This window comes from Phoca vitulina, unplaced genomic scaffold (genome assembly GCF_004348235.1).
Source record: "Phoca vitulina isolate PV1807 unplaced genomic scaffold, GSC_HSeal_1.0 scaffold9, whole genome shotgun sequence".
In the NCBI taxonomy this organism is placed as follows: domain Eukaryota; kingdom Metazoa; phylum Chordata; class Mammalia; order Carnivora; family Phocidae; genus Phoca; species Phoca vitulina.
Genome location: NW_022589712.1, coordinates 14,595,459 through 14,619,597, shown reverse-complemented (window position 1 = coordinate 14,619,597; position 24,139 = coordinate 14,595,459). Strand labels below are relative to the sequence as shown.

At 38.1% G+C, this 24,139-nt stretch overlaps 1 protein-coding gene across 15 annotated transcripts in view; it reads right to left on the bottom strand.

Annotated features, from left to right (window-relative positions):
* SYNE1 (spectrin repeat containing nuclear envelope protein 1) overlaps positions 1–24,139 on the bottom strand; it is a 437,497-nt gene that overhangs the window by 130,236 nt on the left and 283,122 nt on the right. For 12 of the 15 annotated variants that reach the window (XM_032407632.1, XM_032407640.1, XM_032407639.1 and 9 more), the window contains 6 exons: positions 23,626–23,766; positions 16,794–16,961; positions 16,416–16,577; positions 8,912–9,118; positions 6,850–7,023; positions 4,042–4,233 (listed from right to left, as the gene is read on the bottom strand). In XM_032407632.1, coding sequence (XP_032263523.1) covers positions 4,042–4,233; positions 6,850–7,023; positions 8,912–9,118; positions 16,416–16,577; positions 16,794–16,961; positions 23,626–23,766 — 1,044 coding nt within the window. The remainder of the gene's footprint in view (positions 1–4,041; positions 4,234–6,849; positions 7,024–8,911; positions 9,119–16,415; positions 16,578–16,793; positions 16,962–23,625; positions 23,767–24,139) is intronic. The other 3 variants (XM_032407636.1, XM_032407637.1, XM_032407642.1) reach the window with 1 other exon arrangement.

Genomic DNA, 24,139 nt, shown 5'->3' with positions numbered 1-24,139 from the left:
CTTTTATAGTTAGAAAATCCTCATTTTGTTAAATTTTAATATTTTTATTTAACTAAAATTTTAGAAGTTTATATTCCCTACTCCCTAATTTTAATATTTTTAACACTCTTCTTTTTGCTTTAATTCATAAAGTCAGATTGCATGTACATTTTAAAATATGTAAATTTAAAGTAAAAAGCAATATTTTGTCTTTATTTGCATTTATTTAACCAACAGTGAATTAAAATACCTTTTCACATGTTCACTGGCCATTTGTATGTCTCTTCATTTGAATTCTCTCTTCATCTTTTGTCCATATTTCTATTTAGGTGATCTTTTCATATTGATTTACAAAAGATTTGTGGAAATTAAGGGAATTAATTCTTTGTCATGTGAATTATATAGTTTCTTTCCTATTTGTCTGTCTTTTCATTTGGTTACTATGTTTTTGGTCATATAGAACTATTTCATTGTTGTGTAGTAGTTTTAAGGAAACTAAAATTCTGTGTTACCGGCAAAGATCCTGCCCATCCTAAGATTTTTTTAAAATATCCATATATCCAGAAATTTTTAGGTTTAAATTTTTATATTTAAATATTTGGTCCATCTGTAAAGAATGGGATAGGAAATCTAGTTTATCATATTTCAAGTGGTTCGCCTATTACTTTATTATTATTTTATCCACTGATTTGAAATGCTACCTTAACCATTAATCAATTTCCCTTAAATACTGGGGTATCTTTCTGGAATATTTATTCTGTAAATTTTTTTGTTCATCCATTTATTGTGCCAATGCCAAACTATTCTAATTATTGTAATACTGTATTTTAATATATGGTAAGATTAAATTAGCCCCTCATAACTTTTCACTTTCAGAAGATTATGGTTAATTTCACATTTATTTTATTCCAGGTAAACCTGGAATCATTTTATCACATTTTATATCACTGTGTTACATTCCAAATAACAAACTTACATGTTAGTAAAGACAAAAATGTCATCTTTAAAATGCTGTATTCCTATCTAAGAATAAAGTTTATCTGCCCATTTTTTCACATTTTTTTCTACTCAGGTTTTAAAATGTTATTTGTTGAGATTCAAAATATTTCATATCTTGTTGATATTACAGGTGGAAAATTATTATTATTTCTCTAAGTTGTTTTCTCTTTGTATACGGCAAAGTTATGGATTCTCTATTTTTTTTTTTAAGATTCATTTATTTGGGAGAGAGAGAGCCAGCAGAGGGAAGGGGGAGAGAAAGAATCCTCAAATGGACTCCTTGCTGAGCGTGGAGCCCAACATGGAGCTCGATCCCAGGACCCTGAGATCATGACCTGAGCTGAAATCAAGAGTCGGATGCTTAACCAACTGAGCCACCCAGGTGCCCCTGGATTCTCCACTTTATTTTTTTTTTTAATAAGCCAGTCATCTTACTAAATTCTTCCATTGCTTCTAATAGTTTTCTGTTGATCAGGTTTGATGTTCCAGGCCACATAATTACACAATTAGCAAAAAGAACTGAAAATATGTAGTTTAGTCTGAAAAGAATTGTCATTACACTGAGTAAACAGAAGCAATCAGAGTGTATGTTCATCAAGTTTCCACCACAGTATTGGTATCCTGTCCCCTGCCAGCATCTGACTCAGACAAGAGGTTTCCCTGGTACTGGAGTTCTCAGACCACACCCCACCCTTTTGGCCCTATCTTCTCCCTCCTACACATTTTTCGTCAGGTTCTTTTTCATCATTCTTTCTTCTACTGAGTTATTTCCATCTACGTGTAGGCACGCCATTACTCTTCTAATCTTAAAATGTTTCTTAAAGCTTATCATTTCTCTGCCCCCTTCATAGGGATATCCTCGGTCACTTGTGCTCTCCTCTCCAACCTGTCCACTCGTCCTCACTTTCATTTCAGAGTTGTCTTGGCTTTCTCTACTCAACTGGAATGGCTGCTGTTGAGGTCACCAAAGACCCACACGTCATGCAATTCAGTGGTCAGCTCCCAGTCCTCATCTTGCCCCACTTACCTGCAAGTAGCTTCCAGGAACCAAACTCTCTATCTTCCTCTCACCTCCCTGGTTTCTCCCTTTTACTCTCTTTTGTGGGCTCCTCCTCCACATCTTCCAAACCCAGAGCACTGGAGTGGTCCAGCACTTGATTCCACAACCTTGGTCTTCATCTCTCCTCAATCCTTTGGAATCTTCTCAAGCCTCATGCCTTAAGGACCATTTAGAGGCTGATGACTCCAGTCTAGGTCTCTCTCCTGAATTCCAGCCACTACAGGACACTGAATAGGCATTTCAAACTTCACCTGTCCGAAATTAAACTGTTGACCTAACTACTCTTTCTCCCCCCACATCTGTTCCTCAGATAGTTTTCACCTTCACAATTATCCAGAATCTAGGAAGTTCTTGTCACCTCAACCTCCATATTATGTCTTCTAACCGGTGCCTGAGCTTCCACCCTGGTCCCCTATAGTGGATAAAGGCTGATCTTGTCACTCCTCTATTCCCAATACTCCGGGGTCTTCTTATTTCTCTCAGGGTAAAAACCAAAGTGGGTACGATGCCTATAAGATCCATTGTACCATGTCCCATGTTACCTGTACCTGGCTTCATCTGACACCACTCTCTCCTTGCTCACTCCACTCTAGCCACAGTGGCCTTCTTGAACAGACCAGGTGGGATGATCCCACCTGGGAGCCTTTGCACTTGCTTTCCCCTTTGTGTAGAACTCTCTCCTTCATATCTGCATGGTTCACTCCTTCAAATGTAACCTTAGGGATGCTTCATTGGTCACCCTGTTTAGGACTGCAAATCCACCCAGATTGCCTTTCCCCATCTACCCACCTTATGGTATCTCACCTGTGCCTCTTATCATCTCCTAACTTAATATATAATAATGTGTTTTAATTTTATTTATTATCTGTTTCCCCCAACCATAATCCTTTGAAGTCAGGAATGTATAAACACAGGCATATAGATATAAATATAGTTATTTTCTACGCTCCTTCGCTCAGTTATATAAAATAGCAGCTGACTCATAGTTGCTTCTCAATAAATGTTCACTTAATTGTTGTATAGGATAATAATAGTAATTTCTAATTTTTACAGATTAAAAAGAGCAAAATTAAAATACTAGACAGTATCAGAATGAAAGATGCATGAGAAGAAGTCTGGGTGAAAGTGTTCTAAGATTCTTACATGGACCTCGAAGAAGATTAAGAAATAAACTTAGAATTTATTAGGTATGAGTGCTAAAGAGTAGATATTGGGGAGAAAAAGCATTCAACCACTTAAAAATAAAGGTTAAAAAGGAGAAAAAAAGAATAGAAAGAGGAGAACAAAAATAAAAAACAAAAAGTAAGATGACAGAAGTCTACACCGATCAGTAATCCCAGTAAACTTAAATGGACTAACCCTGTCCTTTCAAAGTCAGAGATTTTCTGATTAGATAACTGTTTAAAACAAAGTACAGCCAAATGTTTTTTTAAAGAAGCAAATCTAAAACAAAAGGACACAGAAAGGGTGAAATCAAAGGAAAGTTAAAGGATACACCAGGCAAATATTAGCCCCCCAAAACTCCAGTGACATAAAACAGAAATCATTATTTGGGAACATTAAGATCACCACGTGAGAGTAAAAAGGCTCCATTCACCTAGAATATATGACAATATAAGGTATGAACCCTAAATTAAAAAGTCTGAGTATATCTGAAAAATAGAATGTAGGAGAATAAAAGAAAAATATTAAAATGTTATAAAATATCTTAATCTATGTTTAAATACTTTTAAAAATATTCTATTTGCTAAATGTAGGTATTTGTTTTCATTTTCTTTTCTTTTCCTACACCTCAGACTTCAGGTCTACGGATTCAAACAGTCCTTACAAAACTTATTTGGAAATCAATGCTGAAGTGTGTGTAAAGCAGATCCGGGCGTTAAGTATGTATCATTCCCCAACTATTCCTTTAGGGATCCAAGGCACAGAAAAGGCCCGGAACAACGCAGGAGGATTGAGCAGTGCTGTAGCACTGGCTTGCTGCGCGTGGCTGGAGCCCTCACCTGGATGTTGAGCTGTTTGTCATGCAGTGCTCTCTGCAGCTCCAGGAGGCTCCCCTTGAGGGTTCGCAGCTTTACGGCCAGCAGCTCAGCCTCCTCCTTGGTGTGAGCCTTGCCCTCCAGCATCAGGTTTTCGTTGTGGACTGAGAGTTCTGATAAGGCCACCACCTTCTGCTCTATCTCCACCAGCATGTTCTGGAGCAACAGAAATGAGGATGAAAATTCACACATCTTGCTGGCCTCGGCAAAGATCCTTTCTCACGTCGAAATACAACACTTCCTTAGTCTTTCACCAAAGGAATATGCCTTTGGGTTTTTTCCTACTTTTCTGACAGACCTGAAGAGTAGTTATAGATTTTTAAAAATTCCTTGAGCTTCCTAATTTTTCTCTTCTTTAAGATTAGATATTATATAATGGAAAACATGTTGGAAAAGCACACGGAAAGCGTATTTCATATAGCCAACGGATAAGGAGAAAAGACCATGCCTTTGTATTATCCCATTATTGCGACTGTTTTATCATTTTAGTGTTAGATTGTGATGCTTATGACTAATAATAGTAAAGATGTCATATGATCAACCCTTTCTTGTCAATTTAAAGATGATTTTCTCTTTCAAGACATTGCTTTTTTTTTGATTGCTGCTCTTATTTCTTGATTTTAATTTTTTTGTTTTTTATATAATGCACTTTTAACCTTACATTTCTAAAAGTTTTCATAAGAATTTTACTTTCACTTTCTATGACAACTCTCTAGAGCTCAAATAGAGGCTAAGTTTAGAGAAGGAGAAAACTAGCCTCCCTTCTTCAAGGTAAGATTTAAAACAAAAACTAAAAAAGAACAAAATAAAAACATCAAAGCTAAACAAGTAACAATCATTTTATTTTTTGCAGAAATCATTCTGTTCTTATATTCCTTAACTCTGAACTTTTTAAAATGTACTATCTAATTTATATTTAATCAAGTAATCAAGTATTTTACTAATGAGAAAAGATATTTTAAATCAGAAAAACTGCCATCAACTAGTAAGAATATATGTTGGAACCAAAAAATTAGAACTAAATGGAAGCATGAAATGTTTAATGAAATGGAGCTTAACAGATGATTTCCTGAAGATTATTTTTTGAGAAACTAATATAATTATGTGCCGGACAGACTCCTCCATTAGGCACAGCTGACACAGTGCTGAGAGCTCATAATACTTTTAGAGGCCCAATAAAAATCTTAATTTTTATTCTTCTAAAATCAGAAGGAAAAAAATGAATATAATAATGAGTATGTATTAATAAATCTACCCTGGATCATATTAGTCTTTGTACCAAAGCAGTTATAAAATAAAAATATAATTTTTAGTATTTTTATAGAGGAAGAAGCCCATAGAAGCAAAGTGCCCAGGGCCCCAAAATTCATAATGAGACCCTAGTAATAGCCACACTCCTAATTACACGACTGGCTTAAATACTACATTTGAATTGACTGAGGAACTGCTGTATACTTGTGTGATTCCATATGCTTCTAGTTTCTAAAAATGTTGTCAAAATACCATTTCAATACTTCATAAAAACCCTGAAATATATTATCTGAATTGTGGAATTTATGCATAGCTACAAAAATAGAGACATCCAAAAGGGATAGGTGGGAGTAATGGTAAAACATAATTTTGGAATGCTAGTTAGTACATGTGCTAATTTTAAGCACTAGCAGGGAACGTAAAAAATAGACATATCTTTCCAGCAAGGAAACTTTAGAAAAGATGCTATAAAAAACAGAAAACATTCACACGTGGTTCTCTATTCTCTCCCATCCAGGCAGAGAACAACAGTGCTTTGAATACACATAGATAAGCTGCCTAGAGAATTTAAAAATCCAAGTTATAGTGATCGATATTACAATAAGCCTCAAATCATAAAAGGAACGATCAAAATAGCATACTATATATTAAGAAAAAAGATAGTGTTCATTCATTAATGGTTTTTGCATATTTCCTGATTCCAAATAGGAGACATATAAAGTTACACATACTGATACTTAACCCTGCAGATTAGTAAGTCTTTCTAGATACTTGCTAGTTTGTTAAATGAAAGAGCTTCTAGATATACTTCACCCACATGTGAAGTCTATTATGTTGATAATCATTGAAATTCAGTGACTGGTACACGGGACATTATCTAGTCTCTATACTTATACATGTGTTTGCAATTTTCCATAATGAAGATATAAAAAATATTACAATAACAACCTTAATATCATTAGTCCTTACATTAATTCCAAGAGACCTCACATCAGAAGAAGTATTTTTCTGCTCCAAAAGACAACCTTCTACGTTCAGTCTGTCTGCCTATAACTGACAGTTTTTCCAAGTTGTCCAAACAATATATCAGAATTAGAACCAAAATTGCAACAGAGTACCTAGAGACACCTCCTGTTGTGTTTATCCACACAGTTTATCCACAGTCGGATTCACTGATACTAATTCTTTTCATTGGGTTTGTAGTTCTTACTAGCCACTAAATAGAGATACCATAAGTGTTTTTGGTATTTAGGGTCTTTAAAAAATGTCCTTTAGGAAGCTGAAGATTTTCTAAAGAGTAGATACTACTGGTAAATTTTTTCAAAAGACTAAGTCCAATTTCGGATATCATTTAATCTTTTATAAGGTATTGTTTTTCTACTCTCTAACCATATAAAATATACAGATGGTGAAAAGTCATATATCCGTACCAAGTCTTTTTACTATTATGTTTTCTGTAGTTAAACAATGTACTTCATGATGTTGACATACTCCCATATTCCTTCAAGACCATTTTTGTACCTGGCAGTCCACCAGCTGGGCCTCCATGTCCATAGGCTCTTTGGCTGTGCCCAGTGCGGTGTCCAGAGTAGCCTTAGTGCTCAGGAGCCAGTGGTCCAGCTCGTCAGCCTCACAGCGATACCTGTGCAGAGCCTGTTCCTGCCTCTGCTCCTCCAGCTGGTCATTTAACTTCTCCTAATGAATTAAATAGAATGTAACACAGATCACCATGAGGTCAAGTCATCAGGATTCAACTCAACAGAACCAGGTTCTTAGTCCTGGTTGTGCATCAGAATCACCTGTGAAACTTAAAAAAAATTAAAAATTAAAAATTAAAAAAAATACCTATGCTTAGGCCACAACCTGGAGTGATCAATGAGTTTCTGGAAGTGAGTCTCAAGATTGGTATTTGTTAAATGCTTCTCTGATGATTCTAATGTGAACCCAGAGTTTATTTATTTATTTATTTTTTATTTTTATTATTTTTTTTAATTTAATTTTATTTTTTTTTAAGATTTATTTATTCATTTGAGATACAAAGATACAGAGAGAGAGAGAGAGAGAGAGAGAGAGAGAGTATGAGCAGGGGGAGAGGCAGAGGGAGAGGGAGAAGCAGGCTCCCCGCTGAGCCAGGAGCCCAATGTGGGGCTCGATCCCAGGACCCTGGGATCATGACCTGAGCTGAAAGCAGACGCTTAACCATCTGAGCCACCCAGGTGCCCCTGAACCCAGAGTTTAAGCTTCTTGCATAATATGCCTATGGCGCTAGGCAGATAATGTAAATAATGGAAACTGACCAAGGATTAGAACAAAACAATGGTGGAAGACGGTAAATGGCAATAGATATTTTACCTCAATGTCTGGGAAGGTGTAAGCAGTGGTGGGGACAGAGTACCACCATGCAGTTTCAGGCAAGTGATTCCCTACAGGAAGGGGGGGTTCAGTGGTACGAGTTTCTTGGGTGAAGGCAGAAATTCAAATTTTTTGGTTACCTCTCTGGGTTTTCTCTAAACAATTCAAAAAAAAAAATCCAAGCCAATGAAGTGTCATTTTAAAACTCCTCAAGGATTTCATAGCATGATTAGGGACAGTATTAATGAATTAAAAAATTAATTCTTCAGACAAGTACTGCAAATACCTTATTTTAAAAATTATTTCATTAATAACTTATTATTGTTATTTTTAAATTTCTGGGCTCACATTAGAATCACCAGAGAAGCTTGTTGAAAATAGAGATTAAATAAAGCTGACACATTGATTTTAAGTGTCTCCTAAACAACAAATAAATGAATATATGATTTGACTAATCTTATAATAGGTAAAGCTGGAAAGAGCCTACACACAATAACAGGTCCATGTTCAACTGAATTATAGCATAACCAGCAGCTACATAAATAATCTTAAATTCATATAATAAGAAATGTGTTGAGAACTGATCAGAGAAGCTGCTTGACCCTGGAGATACCAGGAGAGAGATACTCTAAAGGTCCTTAAGAGGTTTCCAGTCTAATCAAATTTATAGGAGCAACATATGAACATTACATATGTTTAGGGCCAGGAATTATAACAGAACAAAGAAAAAGCAAAATAACTCATTTTGTAACCCATGTTATCATCACTAAAATTTATCTATTAAATAATGTTAAAGTTAAGTAACATGAGAACCAGAATTACAAAACTATTTTCATGAACTAATGTGCTCAAACTGGCTAAGGGTGACTAAGGATTTATTCTTCAGAGTATTAGTAATACTGGTCATAAAATGCTCTTATTTAAACAGAGCAAACCATTATGCAAACCTTTCACAATTATTCTTCACAAGGCTCACGTCTACCAAGTTTTGCTTTCCACATTCTCAATTTTTCATGCTGAAATGAGTCAGGAAGTGGTGAAAAGACGCATTCATGGCTACACACTGACTCAGTGCTCTATTCACGAGACCCTCCTTGAGACACACACAATACCAGCTTCTTCTGAGTGGGAAACTATAAAAATGTAGATCACGTAAATAACCCGCATGCTTGTCAACACAAGTTGGAGAGTGAAGGTGGATGTGAGGGGCACCTTCAGAGTTACTTGTTACCTCTAAAAGCTGCCGCTTCCCTGAGGCCTTCATCTTGATGGTGGACATTCGCTCGGCTAAGACGGTGAGCGTGGACTGCAAGGCCAGCTGTTCGGCGGGGTCGGACTCGGGAGACTCGGACACCAGCTCCTCCGCAAGAGACGACTGGAGCTCACTGATCTCATCTTGAAGCATGAGAATCTCATCCATCAATGCCTGTGGAGAAGACTGTGGAATCACACTCCTGTATGTATTTTTTTGGCCTGAGGAATCACATCCCTAGCTGAGTCTCACATTGAGATTAGTGAAGATTCTTCACGGGCAAGTCATTTAACCAGCAAACAGGGGTCCCACTAACCTAAGTTCTGAAATGAAAGTACCAGAATGAATGCCAGGACATTTCCGACTTCAAAACCATTTGTGTCCCTAATGTAAACGAATTTGGACAAGTTAATTAATCCTTCTGACTTTCAATTAGGCTCATCTGCAGTCCAAGAAGAGGGGGCATGCTCAGTCTGAGTCTACGATTCTATGTTGAAAACAGAATTCACTACTTTCTTCCTCAACGTGATTTTTCCCACTCCAAATTTCCCCTAGTCTGACACAACACTACACTTTACCCCAAAGCTTACATGACACAAGACCAGGGAGATCCGTCACCTGTTTCTATGTGGTCACCCTCTCCTCATTGTCTCCTGTCCATTGCTGAGGCTTCAAATGCTTTCTAATGCCGAACACTCACAGGGGTGTATCCCTTACCCAGACATCTCTCCTAAATTTTAGGCTTTATATTCAACGTACACATTTCCCGGGTATTTCCAGTGCGATACATACAAAGCCTGCTTCCTCCTCTGTCTTCATCTCAGTGAAAGGTAACACTCTCTCATTGTTCAAGCTCAGGACCTAGGAGTCACTCTTCACACCTCCTCTCCACTCGCCACATCCAGTCAACACCAATTCCTCCACGACGTATCCCGTAGGTCTCCTCTGCCCCCCCCCCCCCCCCAAGTCACAGCCAGCTCTCTTACTGAATTGCTCTAACGGTCTACTGGTCAGCTCTCCTGCTTACGGGCTTACCTGGCCTCTCCAGTCCAATCTGCACAAAGCAATCTGAGTGAATTTTTAAAAAGGTAATCAGATCCTCTCATTCCCCTGCTTTAAAATACTTAGTGGCTTATTGCCTGTAAAATAAGAGCCAGACTCCTTGCCCTACTTGTATGTCTCACCACTTCCCGCCCTGCTACCATCCATACTTCCTGCTCGCGACATTCCCGCCTTCTGCACTCACTCTAGGACCTTCAGCTCTTTCAGGCAAATAGCACGCTGATTTCTTTATTCACATCCATCACAACTATATACATGGTTTTTATTTCTCAGGTTTTGGTATGTTATGACTTGCTCTTTGACTGGAATCTTGACAGGAGAAATTCTTATTTAGGATTTGAATGGTGTGTTAGAAAAAACAGGCCTTTTGGCTAAGACCAAGTGTAGAAAAAACAGGTGCTACCACATGAGGGGCCGCCAGGCTTCATCTTTACTAATATTTCATAGTTTCTCATGTACCCAGACTTGCATAGTTCACAGCTCTGCCATAGGACTGTGGGCTTCAGTGTAAGCCCAGGGCCTCCTCGGAGTGGGCTCTCAACAAATACTAGAAAACAAAACAACAAAAACACCTTCTCTTCTCCTAATATCAAGTGTCATCATACTCAATTGATTTTAAAATATTTATATTGAAGTTATTCTATACATCTAGAGAAGTGCACGACTCTTAAGTGTATAGGCCCATAAATTTTCACAAACTGCATATACCCATGTCCTGCCACTCAGATCAAGAAACAGAACAAGGACTCCACAAGCCCTTTTGACTTCCTCCCTGTTGCCACCTCCCTCCTTCCCAAAGATCACCACAGTGTTACCTGTAAACATCACAGATTACTTTTGCCTATTTTGAGCTTCATAAAAATGGAATCATGCCTGAGGTACAGCTCTGTGTCCAGCTTCTTTCCTTCCCTGTCATGATGATGAAAGTTGCTCATGTTGCATGTAGAAAGAGATGGTTATTTTCATTGCTGTATGGTACTCCACTGTCACCTGGTTTGTGGATCTTTTCCAGTTAAGTCTTTCTAGTGGGTTCATCGTACTATCTCACTGTAGTTTTGATTTGCATTTCCCTGATGACTAATGGGATTGAGCACTTTTTCCTATGCTTCTTGGCCATCTGGATATCCTCTTTTGGGACTGCCTGCTAAAAATCTTTTGTCCCCTGGAGTCTTTCCTTTTCTTATTGATGTGTAAAGTTGTTTCTATATTTTGGATAGGAGTGTCTGTGTTCCTTTTGGTTCTGTGTATTGCAAATATCTGCTCCCACTTTGTGACATGGTTGTCCCTTAATAGGAATGACTTCCCTCCTGCTGCCTTTGATAAAATGAAGTTCTTAATTTTATCATAGTCTAATATATCAGCATTTTCCTTCACTGGGAAAGTTAGGGTTAGGTTTGGTGTCTTATTTAAGAGATCTTTGCCTACCCAAGCTCATGAATGTATTTCCCCATGTCATCTTATAGAAGAAGATACTTTAAATAAAGTATGGCCCACGAAATAGTATCAGTCTGCAAAATGCTTGTTACCAATTCACGACAAGACTGAGATACTGTAGATGTCAAGAAACTTTTAAAGCAACGTGACACTGATATGTCCCAGCAGTATCTTATTTTATTTTGCTAAAATACTGGTCTGATGGGTCAGAAATTTCAAAAATTAAGTACTACAGATAGTTTGAGAAGTTCTATTTCAAAACTTTTTTTTTTTTTTAACCTTCACATTTAGATCTACAATACACCCAAACTTAATTTTTGTGTCCCAGGTAGGCAGGGGTCAATTTTTTTTTAAATATGGATATCCAATTGACCCTGCATGACTTATTGAAAATACTATTTTTCATCCATTGTTTTGCAGTATAATATTTGACATAAACCAAGTGTCTTTGTAGATGTCTGTGTCCTTATGGCTTCTAATTCTGTTCCATTGACCCAGTTGGGCTGTCTGTGCCAATACCACACTATCATCATTACTATTGCTTTGTAAGTCGCTCTCTGGTAGGATACATCCTTCAGCCTTATTCATTTTCTTTGCAGTTGTCTTGGCTATTTTTGACCCTTTTCATTTTCAATATATATTTTTATACATTTGCAAAATATTTTAATTTTTTAAAAGATTTTATTTATTTATTTGAGAGAGAGAGAGCAAGCGAGAGTGAGCAGGAGCGCCAGAGGGAGAAGCAGACTGCCTGCTCATCAGGGAGCCCAATACGAGGCTGATCCCAGAACCCTGGGATCATGACTTGAGCCAAAGGCAGGCACTTAACCAACTGAGCCACCCAGGTGCCCCTTGCAAAATATTTTAGAATTAGCTTGTCAATCTCCACCAAAGAACTTGCTGGAATGCTTTAATGAGACTGTAATGAATTTAAAGACTGATCTTGTTTGTTATACATTCAAAATGCTTTTTCTCCAATAAATTATTTTCCACTAATTCATAACCATTTTTTCTATTGTCAAATACATAAAATTAATATTATTTGGTCTCTTTTAAAGGCTTCTCCATAACTAGACTGACCCCATTATGTCTTTTTTTTTTTTTTTTTTGCACCGATCCTCTGTACGAGCAAGGAGAGCCCCTCACTATCTTATACGACGCTCACTCCCATTCTCTACTCTGTGCCTTTCTTCACATGTGTTTATATTTATACTGCCTCCTACCCACTCCTGTTGCCACTACAAATTTTTAAGATCTGTGCTTCCCAAAAGACCTGATAGAATTTCCTTTTATCTACTTCCCATCACTGTAACCCACAGTCCCATTGGTTTTTTTGTACAATGTGTTGGTAATTCACCCAAAAAGCACATTTTTAAATCATATATTAATGAGAAAGTGTGTTTTTTTCAGCTGTGCACATAGTAGGTGTTCAACGCATCTAGCTGACTTAATTCTAACTCATGATAGATAAAAGAGGTATCTGAATCAGGAAAAGAAAAAGCCACCTCCTTGAATCTCAGTGGAGTTGACCAAGCCAGTGTGCAGTGAGGTCACCAGCTTCTGTTTCAGGCTCACGATGTTCTAAAACAGCTCTCTGAAGGTTCTGGAGTAAGGAGTAAGGGATTCAGGAATCCTGGAACTGTTGGTTTTCAGGGTCAAGCCTCCCTATTCATGCTTCAGTTTACTCTCAAGGGACAGTGGATGTTTTTGGAAGGTAGCTATAGTTTTAAACTTTGAGATCAAGCAGCCAAACTTACTGGAGATGGGGTTTTCTCCTGAGGTAAAATGGTTTGAAATCAGATAGGGGCGGTGGTTGAATGACACTGTGAAAGTATTAAATGCCACTGACTGCACACTTTAAAGTGGTTAATTTTATGTGATTTGAGTATTTAAACAAAAAGATCCAGCAGTCAAATATGTCTTCACCCCGTAACTCTGTCTCCCCTGGTGACCAGCTCTTCCCTTACAACATCCGACTTAAGACTAAGAGAAGGAGAAGAAACGCACATCCTTGGGTTTCTGACTTGTTTTTACAAGGAGGATATGTGCATGATGCTTCTGTGGTTTAGAGAAGTACCTTGGGCTTCTCTAAAATGACTTACCTCTGGGGAGAACATGAAGTTCATGTTTGGTTTAACACCAACGGTAAACATGAACTTTACTGTGACTTTCAGAACTATCAACATTAGCACAGCTCGTTTCAAACTTGGAGTTGTCATGTATATTGAAAAAGCAAAAACAAAAACAAAATTACCTCAGAGCCCTGCTTACTACCCGTCACAGAGCTTAATGTGGCAAAGACAGCACATACCCACAAAGCATGAACTGCCCATGACCATGAAGGTCCCTATCAAAGAAGGCTTATCACTTAGAACAGCCACAAGTCAGCTTATGAACTGCATTAATGCCTTAGGATTAGATCTACCATACAATTTAGAGAAGATAACAGGAAAGGCACAGCACTCCACCCAAATTCAGTAGATTTAGACAAATGTTTAGAGGAAAATGTAGGAATCAGGATAGCTCTTTAAAGAAACATTAATACTTCGGAGAGAGTGTTGGGAAAGAAATAACAATTTAAGTGTTTCTATTAATTTTTGGAAAATATAAAAAGCATACTGGACTTCCTTACCCACATTCAGCTGGAACTTAGAAATAGTAATTCTACAACAGTTCTTGGAATTTTTAAAATGCCATTCCAGAAGCTAAGAACCAATTTAGACTTTGTGATACCATTAGCTTTTCACGTGGGCAGCTCTGTCCCAGAATTTGTAGAACATAGGTACAGACGGCAAAAGTAGGTCAGATGGAAAATTTTAGATTTGTGATCATATGAAAAATATTACATTATATTTTCTTTGCCTCTCATTAGAGCATTAATGTAATTGTTAAGTTCAAATGATGGATAATCATCACGGCATTAGCTGTATCTCCTCACTGCTAAAATTGTTCGCATTACCACTCCCAATTTAGAAAGATACAGAAAGTCAAGTAGTTGGCTTAATTACAAGAAAAGTCACAGATTCATTTCTAATATTTAATACTTCGCATTAACGTGCAATTTTGAGTTTTCTCCATTAAGTCCCTTGAAGAAAATAATAATTCTGCTCTACATTGTTCACGCATGTCAGGTAATGGTGACTGGGAGCTAACCTGCATTTTCAGTTAAGATCTCTGGAATGTCAGGGCAGACTACCAGGATCCTGTTCTCATGCAGTTCCTAGATCCTGGGGGGACCCAGTGAAGGATCTTGGTGAGATGTGGTCAGTCACCTGGGACACTAGAATGATGGGCCTTGAACAAAGGCAGAGATGACCCTGAGAGTAGAGAGAGTAGAACTATGTAAACTCTCCCAGGAACCCCTGCTTCTGATCATCTGAGCCTGTGACACTCGAATTCACTCTAATGCAGCCTTTGGATAATGTATGCCAAATTCCTTTTGAATGTTTAGAGGAAACCGTAATCAAATGGAGGTGAATGGTCCTCCCCCTCCAGGCAGAGTGCCACATGGGGCTGGGGGGGCAGAGGAGCAGAGAGAACCCCAGGGAGCACACTAGTGTGACACAGACAACACCTCAGATGACAGTGAGGGGGTGGCAGCTGACAACGTGAAAACTGGAGTCTCAGTTTAAGAGAATGGTGGCACTTGGAAGAAAATTGCATTGTAAATCGTCACCCAAGTCCCTGATTGTCCTCATGTTTGGTTTGGTCCAGGTAAACAAATACTGACTTTAATCTTCTATTTTTATAGCACCCTGCCCAAACCAGACTGACTATGGATGACTTTGGGACAGCAGAAAGCCCCATAGAAGGCAGTTTTACCAAAATAGGGCCTAAAAATGGGTGCTACACTTTGGTCTCTATCTTAAGAAGTCACAAGAGTGTCAAAAACCTGAAACCACTGTTTCTCAATATGTTGTCTCTAGATGGAATGTTCTCATTTCTGTGTTATACTGTAAGGTCCTATACTGTAAAAGAATGAAATTTTATCTTAGGCTATACATATGAACAACCAGTGTATTCCAAGGTTATCCTGGGTTCCAAAAACAAAGTACAGAGTTTCACTCTTAAAGCTGATAAATGTCCCAGTACTTGACAGATACACATATCATATCATGCTTTTATAGCACTTAATTTGCACCTAAAATACCTTTCTTTTCCTCTGCCTTTTATAGGGTCATTACATGCTCCTTTTTTCTGCTTGGGGTCAGGTAATATTTCCCCCATCAGTGTGACTGCATATTTAGGTGAACACCTCAGTACCCTTGGCTCCCAGTTATACCTGATTGTGCATTAATAGCACACTTGATCATACTGCTGAAGCATTAACTAGATTTTAATATATGCACTTTCTTAGCATGCATTTTAAATTGATGCATTTTTAACACTTTTCTGAGTTAGGTTAATGTAATCATCTCTGTTTCTCATGTAAAGCTAAAGTTTTGCCTAGTTTATATAACTTTTTAAAAATTGATTCAAGTCAGGGACAACTCTAAGAGTATAACTTTGAACCCCTATTCTTCAACTGCTTCTTTGTCCACGAAGCCTGAGAATTATTCTCTAGTGATAATGGGAAGCTGCTAGGCACACACTGGCTAAATTTCTTCAAAACAACAATAACCAGAGAAGGGGGATGTGGTGTACATTTTATTCCTACAACAACAGTTCACAACAACAATAAAATAATGTGGCAACTAGTAGGAAATGCACTCTGTGTGATAAAAGTAAAAAAGCAATACCAATGTATGCAGCTTTCCTTAAGTTCAAGGTCTGAATTTCTATCTTCCCCTCTTAGATCCCTCTCTGAAGCAGTGGTGGAAACAACCACCATTTGGAATCTTGTTTACTCTGTAAGAACTGATATTAAAAAAAAAAAAGAAAGTCAGTCTGCTCTCCCAAACACATGCTTGGCCGCTTGGCTGGCTGATCAGTCACAAGAGTGCACCTACTTAATCATGCAGGAAACTGAAGTCATTGCTATTTTTACCTGATGTTCAGCCATCTGGCTTTCTGGACTCCTGCCGTGCTCCAGACTCTCACTGAGTTTCATCTCAATGGCCTCCATCTTTGTGGAGATGGACTGGAGGGAGTCCTGGTACTTCTGCTGGCGTTCCAAAGCCTCATAGAGAGTTCGCTGCTTTTCACTGATCTGCAGAAGAACAGGATATTACCAAATGTTTCCTAGCCCCTTATCTTTTAGATTACAACATTTCTTTCCTCATATGACACTCTTACCTCTGTGGCCCAACAGAGGGTATTCAACAGTGTACCAAGTGTGTAAACTCTCTGCATGTGTTGCATAAGACAATCGCTAAGGTAATCCGTGTCTGGTCAACTTAAACAATTCCACGTTTCAGAGACTTACCACATTCTTTAAAGTTTCCCAAGAACGCTGCAGATCATCCAGTTTAGCAGTAGCAGATGGCTCCAGCCCTGGTTCATAGAACTCCTGAGATGGCAATGTGCTGGGGTGGATTCTCGAGGCATCGGTCTGCAACCTCTCGGGAGATAGCGCTTGGTAATAAGCAATGTCCTATGGGTACAAAGCCCAGTGTTGGATTCAAGAGGAAGACAGAGTTAACATGCTCTGGGTACTGTCTGTCATGTGGAGGTTCAGGACTCACCTATGTCCCAGGGGGCTATAAATTATAGAAGTTAGTATAATTCTTGTGACAAGAAGAATTTAAAGATCATATCAAAGCACATTACAGTTGCTTTTGAATTTTGGCTTCTATTAAAAAACAAATGAATTTACCAATATTTCAAGTTGCCAAAACTCATTCTTAGTTTATATTCAGTAAAATGGAAATACAAAGGATTTGAATAGTACACATGTTAAAAGCTTGATTAACTAGTAGGGCAAAAAAAGAGAATCTGAATTATCTATTTCCTAACATGTTGTTTAATGCATTGATTAAAGTTCTACATAATTTTAAAAAGGACTTTATTTATTTATTTTTTAAAATTTATTTATTTTTATTTAAGTTCAATATATAAGACTGATGAATCACTGATCTCTACCTCTGAAACCAATAATACATTATATGTTAATTGAATTTAAAAAGTACTTGATTTAAATAAAATTAAATTTATAAGTCGTTTTTAAGATATAGCCAGATCTTCAGTATTTGTGAGTTCATTATTCACAGAAATTAATTAAAATATTTTAATATTAAATAAAGGAAAATGTAATAACTTAGAAGTTAAAACTACTCTAAGTAACAAATAATAAAAGGGATTCCTTCTAATCAATTCCTGGAAGTACAGTACTTCCAGTAAAGTGACCGATGAAAAATAAAACTTTTGAATATTTTATTAGTTTCTTGGGATATAAGTAACATTACATATTTTATAGTATTCATAATGGAATCTATTCTATCAAGACATGTAATTCATGTGTTTTCAATTGTTTCTATGCTTATTTATGCATATTAATAGAAATTGAATTGGGGAGTAATGTTTATATTCTGGGAATTTCTATTATAAAGTTCACTACTTTTACAATTATACTATTGAAGATAATTATGTATATGAATTTAAAATACCTGAGCTTTATGGATAATAATGTCTTGAAGAAGGTCCCAGCCACTGGGGAAACCAAAGTAATAGCAGGAAGGGGCCTGGCGTTTGGCAGGATTGTGTAGTAGGAGGAGTTCAGACAGGAGTCTGACACCTGAGGAGTCAGGACAACTGAGATTCCAGTGGAAATTCTCCTCGTAAGTAGCTCTATAATTGGAGAAAGTCACTCACATCTCATGCATTGGTTCCCTAATCTGTACAGCACTGGGGAGTTCTGAGGATTAAACGAAGTCATATGTTTGAGTGGCCATGAGGCCTTCTACCTATTTTGTTTTTGTTGAGACTTCCAGATAAGTCCCCAACCTTAACTGAAGGAATGTGGAGACTGGTTCCTCTTCCTGTCACCATCCTGAGTAGATTACCTTGCAATTCTCAAGTCTTTGCTTGGCTCATTCCCATTCATGCTCCCCTACTTTCACCCCACTTCAGTCCTCCACACCCTTGAACATGACAGCCTGTCATCATTGACTTGGTTCACCCCATGTGCCCTCGGGGCTATGTCTAAAGTTACTTAAACCCTTCTCTTGCCAACACCTTTGCTTCCTTCTCCCCTTAAACTCTGCTTTACCAACACCTGGAAAATCCCAAGTAGGACTCGATCCAATTTTACTTTCCAGAGTGCATGTGTACACACACACACACACACACACACACTCCACACACACGCACAAACAGCTGAAACCACTGAGGAGATACTCCTGAAACTTCTCAGATTTCTAAAAATCTGTCTATTCTCAGACTCACCTTTATCTTACACTTGCCAGTCTCCTTGCTTAAGGATAACCCTCCCACCTACTCCCAGAACCCCATCCACCTTCACTTTTTCAAGGACCTTGGTCCATTAATACCCTCCTCTTCTCCTTGTTGACTCTTTCCCCAGCATATAAATAGAGTCAAATCTTTTCAGTCTAAAAACATCTTTTTTTGGTATTTTTCTTATAGGGTATCACATAATAGAAAAGTCCACAAATCATAACATGATGGGTCATCACACATGAACACACAGTTGCGATCACCCTTTCTTCCTTTTCTCCCTTTCACTTGATAATCCAGCTTCTGCGAATAGTAGTTTACATTTGATAATGTTCACTTTCTCATCCTCAATCCACTTCTAAATACCCAGCTGAGCTTCGATCCTAATGACTCTTTTACTATGAAACAAAATGATTGTTTTCAGCCCTTCTTCTGCCTGACCTTTTAGAAGCATTCAACACTTCTGCCCGTCCCCTTCTGGAAACACTTTCCCTTGAATCTGTTTTCCTTCTAGCTCTAGTCATTCAAGCTTTTTGTGTAGTTTGTTTCTTCCCCTCACTCTTAAATTTTGGTTATTTATAAGCTCCACACTCATTTGTACATTTATATCCCTCATGCTCTTCAAACCAACATTTCCCAAAAAAATAAAATAAAATAAATCCAGATGAGAACTGAATTTAGGAAAAAAAATAACATTCTATCCACCTTTCAATAAATGGAACTTCAACTCACCGAAGCTCTGAGCTTGGGATTTATCCTCTATTTCTTCTCTCCCTTCCCATCCACTGCTTATTTAGGATGAGTTCTATCGACACATATCCTTGCCGCAGCACTGGTTCAAGTTCTAGTTAGAGCAACAGCTTCCTAGTTCCCAGGCTGCAAACTGGCAGCCTGCAGGCTACCTTTGGCTTGCATACATTTCGCCTGGCTTATGCAGTGTATGAAATTGTTGAAAATTTCATCGAAGTAGGGAGCCTTTATAAGAATCCAGATTCACAGCTCCTTTTGCAAACCAGAAGGTACATAAGCCTGGACTCTGTGTCCACGTGGCTCCAGTAATTCTAACAGAGGAGAAACTGACTGGTGTATGAACAGAGGTGCTGCTCAGGTCCTCTTCACCCCCGAGCCTGTTTCTCTCACGAACATCACCAGTCCTGGCCCAGGCATCAGAGTGTGCAACTTCTGTCCCTCACTAGCTTCTCTGGTTCTGAATCTGTCCATCTCTATTCTATTGTCCACACTGATCCAGGATGAGTTGTTCTAAAACCTACTTCTATACATAGCTTCTAGTTAAATCCTCTCTGTGGTTAACTATTAGCATCTGGATGAAATTCAGGTTTTTTGTGTGTGGCATTCAAGGTCCTGTCCTTCATGATGTTTCCTTCACCCCTCTCAGTTTCTTTTCTCCCCCTCTCCCTCCTCCTCCAAATCTGGTTCTTTAATTATACTGATACTATTTGCAGTTGTCCGATGGGTCATCCTCCTTCCAGCCAGCACACCTTCTATATGTCCTTCCCGTTGTCTGAAAAACTTCACGTCACTCTAGTGCATACCAGCTGCCTAACTTGTTCTCCTTTCCTAAAGCTCTGGCTGCCATCTTTGACCCCCCTGAACTCCTGGGTCAGGTGCTTGTTCCAGACCACCCTCACCATGCAGTTTTCCCACTGTCATGCACCTGTCCCCTTCTATTGTGATTACTTGCCTGCCCTCATACAGACTGTGAGCTCTCTTAAGACCGGAGTGAGCTTATTGTCTTTGACTCTGAGCCTGAGTCTTTTGTCTTTGACTCTGAGCATGTCCTAGGGTGTCTGGCAAATAACAGGCAGGCATATATATGTGTCCCTAGTGAATCGTACATGTAAAACAACTTTTATAAACTTTATCATTTTATATACACGGAAGGTAATACTATTACTGTCCACAAAGAAAAGCAAAAAGTTGCTTTAAATGTAAAAATTCTAAATTAAATACTCTATTATAAATAAAGAAGCCCCTCAAGAGTCAGAAAAAAAACAACTGTGTTATTTTAAAAAAAAATTCTTTTTTTCTGGTTCTTTGTCGTGTGTGTGTGTGTGTGTGAGAGAGAGAGAGGGAGAGAGACTGTGGGTGTGTATGTGTTTTGCTCAGGGCGATTAAACAGAACTGACAATTCCTGGTTTCTTAAAAGCATTTGAAAATATGGCACCTTTTGTAGATGAATAATTTGTATCTATTTGAGGACTACATAGATTCAATAAAATAGAACCATCAGTTCCATAACTACTAAGCAGAGGCAATAACTGGCATGAGGGATCATCCTTAGACACGGGTCTCTTGTTGCTTTGTGCCTAAGTTATGAGAGTTATTATCCAGTAGATTCCTGAGGGAATACATTTGGAAAACTATCGCTACTATTTCATTGACACTGTCCAGGTTAAAGAGTACTTTCAGGCTTCACATCACATTGAATTTTCAAAATCTTGTGAACTGAGGAGCACTGCTTCTCATTACAGCTGAGGCTGCTAAGGGACTTTGCAGGCTCTTTCAGCTTACCACAGAAAGGCTGGCACCCGTCCTGAGCCTTTAACCCGGGGCCTGGCACTCTACCTGGTACAGGACTGCGCTTTTCAAACTTTGCCTTCTGTTGACTCTACCGAGGAGCCCGACTCTTGCTTTGCTTCTGCCACAAATCTGGGGGCTGCCTGGTGCTTTCCGCTCTCCGGTAAGCTACACCGTTCCACACCTCAGCTAAGAGCTACTGTCAGAGGCAGAACACACTGACTGTGGGGTGGGGTGGGGGGAATCAGTTATATAATGAAGATCTACTTACAGAAGCAGCAAGCCCAAAACCTTTTTTTAACAGCTGCAATTTTATAAAGCAGTTATATTTGGCCGCCCCCTGAAACCGTTGTGCACATTCTGTACAGTATTTTGAGTCTGAAAAGTGGAACTTAGGGGGATTCTAAATGTCCTCCTCAGCTTCCAGAGGTAGCTTGTTGGCCAGGTTGGAGTATTTGTTCATTTTCCTCTGACTTATATCACTGTATGAGAAGAATACCATGTGGCCGTAATGACAGGGCTGATCTGTTTCAACAACACCAAGCAGAACACATTGGCTTTTTAGCAGCCTCCTCTGAGTAAAGCCGTGTGACATAAAGACAGTTTTTGCTCACCTGTGGTAATCATATAAAAGTATACTAACAGTATGATTTAATTGATGCTTTCCTTTGATGGGGGGTGCCAAAATCGATGTAAAACAAAAATCTCACTCATAATTTTAGGATTTGATTGAGTTTGACAGCTAAAGTAACCATAATAAAAACATCTGCATATTTTATCATTCATCAGGCTTTTTCACATGTACACTGAAAGACACTTTACAAGAAGTATCACTGAGACTGATAATCTTAGAAAAGGGCTATTCTTCCCACAGTGTTCATCTCAAGGCCAGTGTTTACTGTTCAATTTGAAAAATTTAAGAACATTAAACATATTATATAGGGTAATTTTTTCCTATACAATAAACAGCTGACTATAGCCATATTTCTCTGATTCTAATAACATCTGTGACTACAGGGAAGAACACAACATCAAAGAATGAGTAATATGTATTTTAAAATCAGAATTTGAAGAACAGTTTCCCCCAGAGTGCTCTGAACTTCTCCTTTTTTTATTTTTCATTTCCTCTCAACACTTTTGTTATTATTCAGTCCAAATCCATCTTTCTTTCTAGATTATAAGGTCTTTGAGGGCAGGGGCAGTGTTGTCTTCTCCTTTATTACCTACCTGGGACGCAGCACAAGATTTCATGCCATGCAGGTGCTCAGAATGTGTCTGATGAATGCATAAATTGATAGCTTCCTAGAGCTATAAACATTTTTACCAAGAGAATTGTTTTATCTAAAATTTTCAACAATTTTATTTTCCTCCTTTGGGGGAGGAGGGTTTTTTTTTTAATCACAGAAATACTATTTCAAATGCTTCTGCTTTAAAATAGAAATAATTGTAATTGATTTGCAATATAGCTTATAGAACATTTGTTCCGTTTAATGCTTTTTTCTTAATAATAAATCCCAACTCCTTTGAACACTTACATAATTTCAGTCATGTAATTAAACTTTTTAAAAGCTACTTTGGCTAAAGGAAAAAAAAGGTATTACTTAACGTACGTTAAAAAGTTTTGTCTATTGTAAAAGCATATTTTTTATTTCCATCCAATATTTTTCATGAAAACTCTGACATATTTAATTCAGTACAATCTAAATTTAGCATAATACACGCTAGAGAGTACCACATAACAACAAGGTATTACCTCCACTTTATAGGAAATAAAATTGAAGATTATTGATTATTAAGATTATTAAGATAAGCAAAAAACACAAGTCTACTTAGGCATTCCAATATATACACTGGCAGACAACCCTTAAGTTGGTTGACAGTAAATAAAGAAAAAGTATAATATGGTGAGCAGAAGCTTTTCATCTTCAAAATCTGAGCTGGTAAGTGGCAAAACCATGTTTAATGAACGTTAAAATACAAAGAGATCATATTATTTTAAAATGGTGACACAAACATTTCATTTTCTGTTAGGATGCAGTACTCCATTACAGATAGCTGTTAGAGGCTAAATGCCTTAAAACAGGGCTTTCTCCATCTATAATTTCTGTGACCTGGTTTTTGCCCATCTCACTGCTAGCAGCCCAGAAGAAGAGCAGATGTGCTGAGCCGAGAGTGGCGTCATGTGACAATCACGGTTTGTGCAACTTCACACCTAATGGTGTGTCCCTCAAAGTCCAAGGTTCACACCCACAGTCTATTAAGAACAGAGAATGGAGTCCTGCAACCATCCAGAGATCATAGCTAGAGGAATTCCAAATGGCTGGTACCTGGTTAACTGAAGCATCTGTATTAGCCACAGGTGAAGGGGAACGACACGCAGGTGGAGAGGAAATTTCACTGCTGGTTCCCTCCTCCCCAGACTCCTCAGTGACAGGTGACAGCAAAGTGTGACAGCGACCTGCAGTCATCTATCACATAAAATGTAGCCCAAAGGACATGAACATCAGTTAGCTCTGTTAACAAAAGACCTGGTCTGGCACAGGTCGGAACACAAGTAATAATATAGCAAAGGTGAGAGATACAGAGACCCAAACCTACATACAAATTCTGTGTTAGTATTTAAAAGTTTTGTCCTCAAGTGAGTATGACTCTAGGGACCATTTGTAAAACAAACAGGGAAAGGGGGTGCATATCACGATCAAGACTTTTGTTGTTGATTATTTTATTTTCCTTTCCTTGATGTCTGTTTGTGTCTTTATAGACAAGTAGAAAAATCATGAATCATACAAGGGAGGGAAGGGTCTACAAAAGAAAACGGGTCTTCCGTGGACATCTCAAATT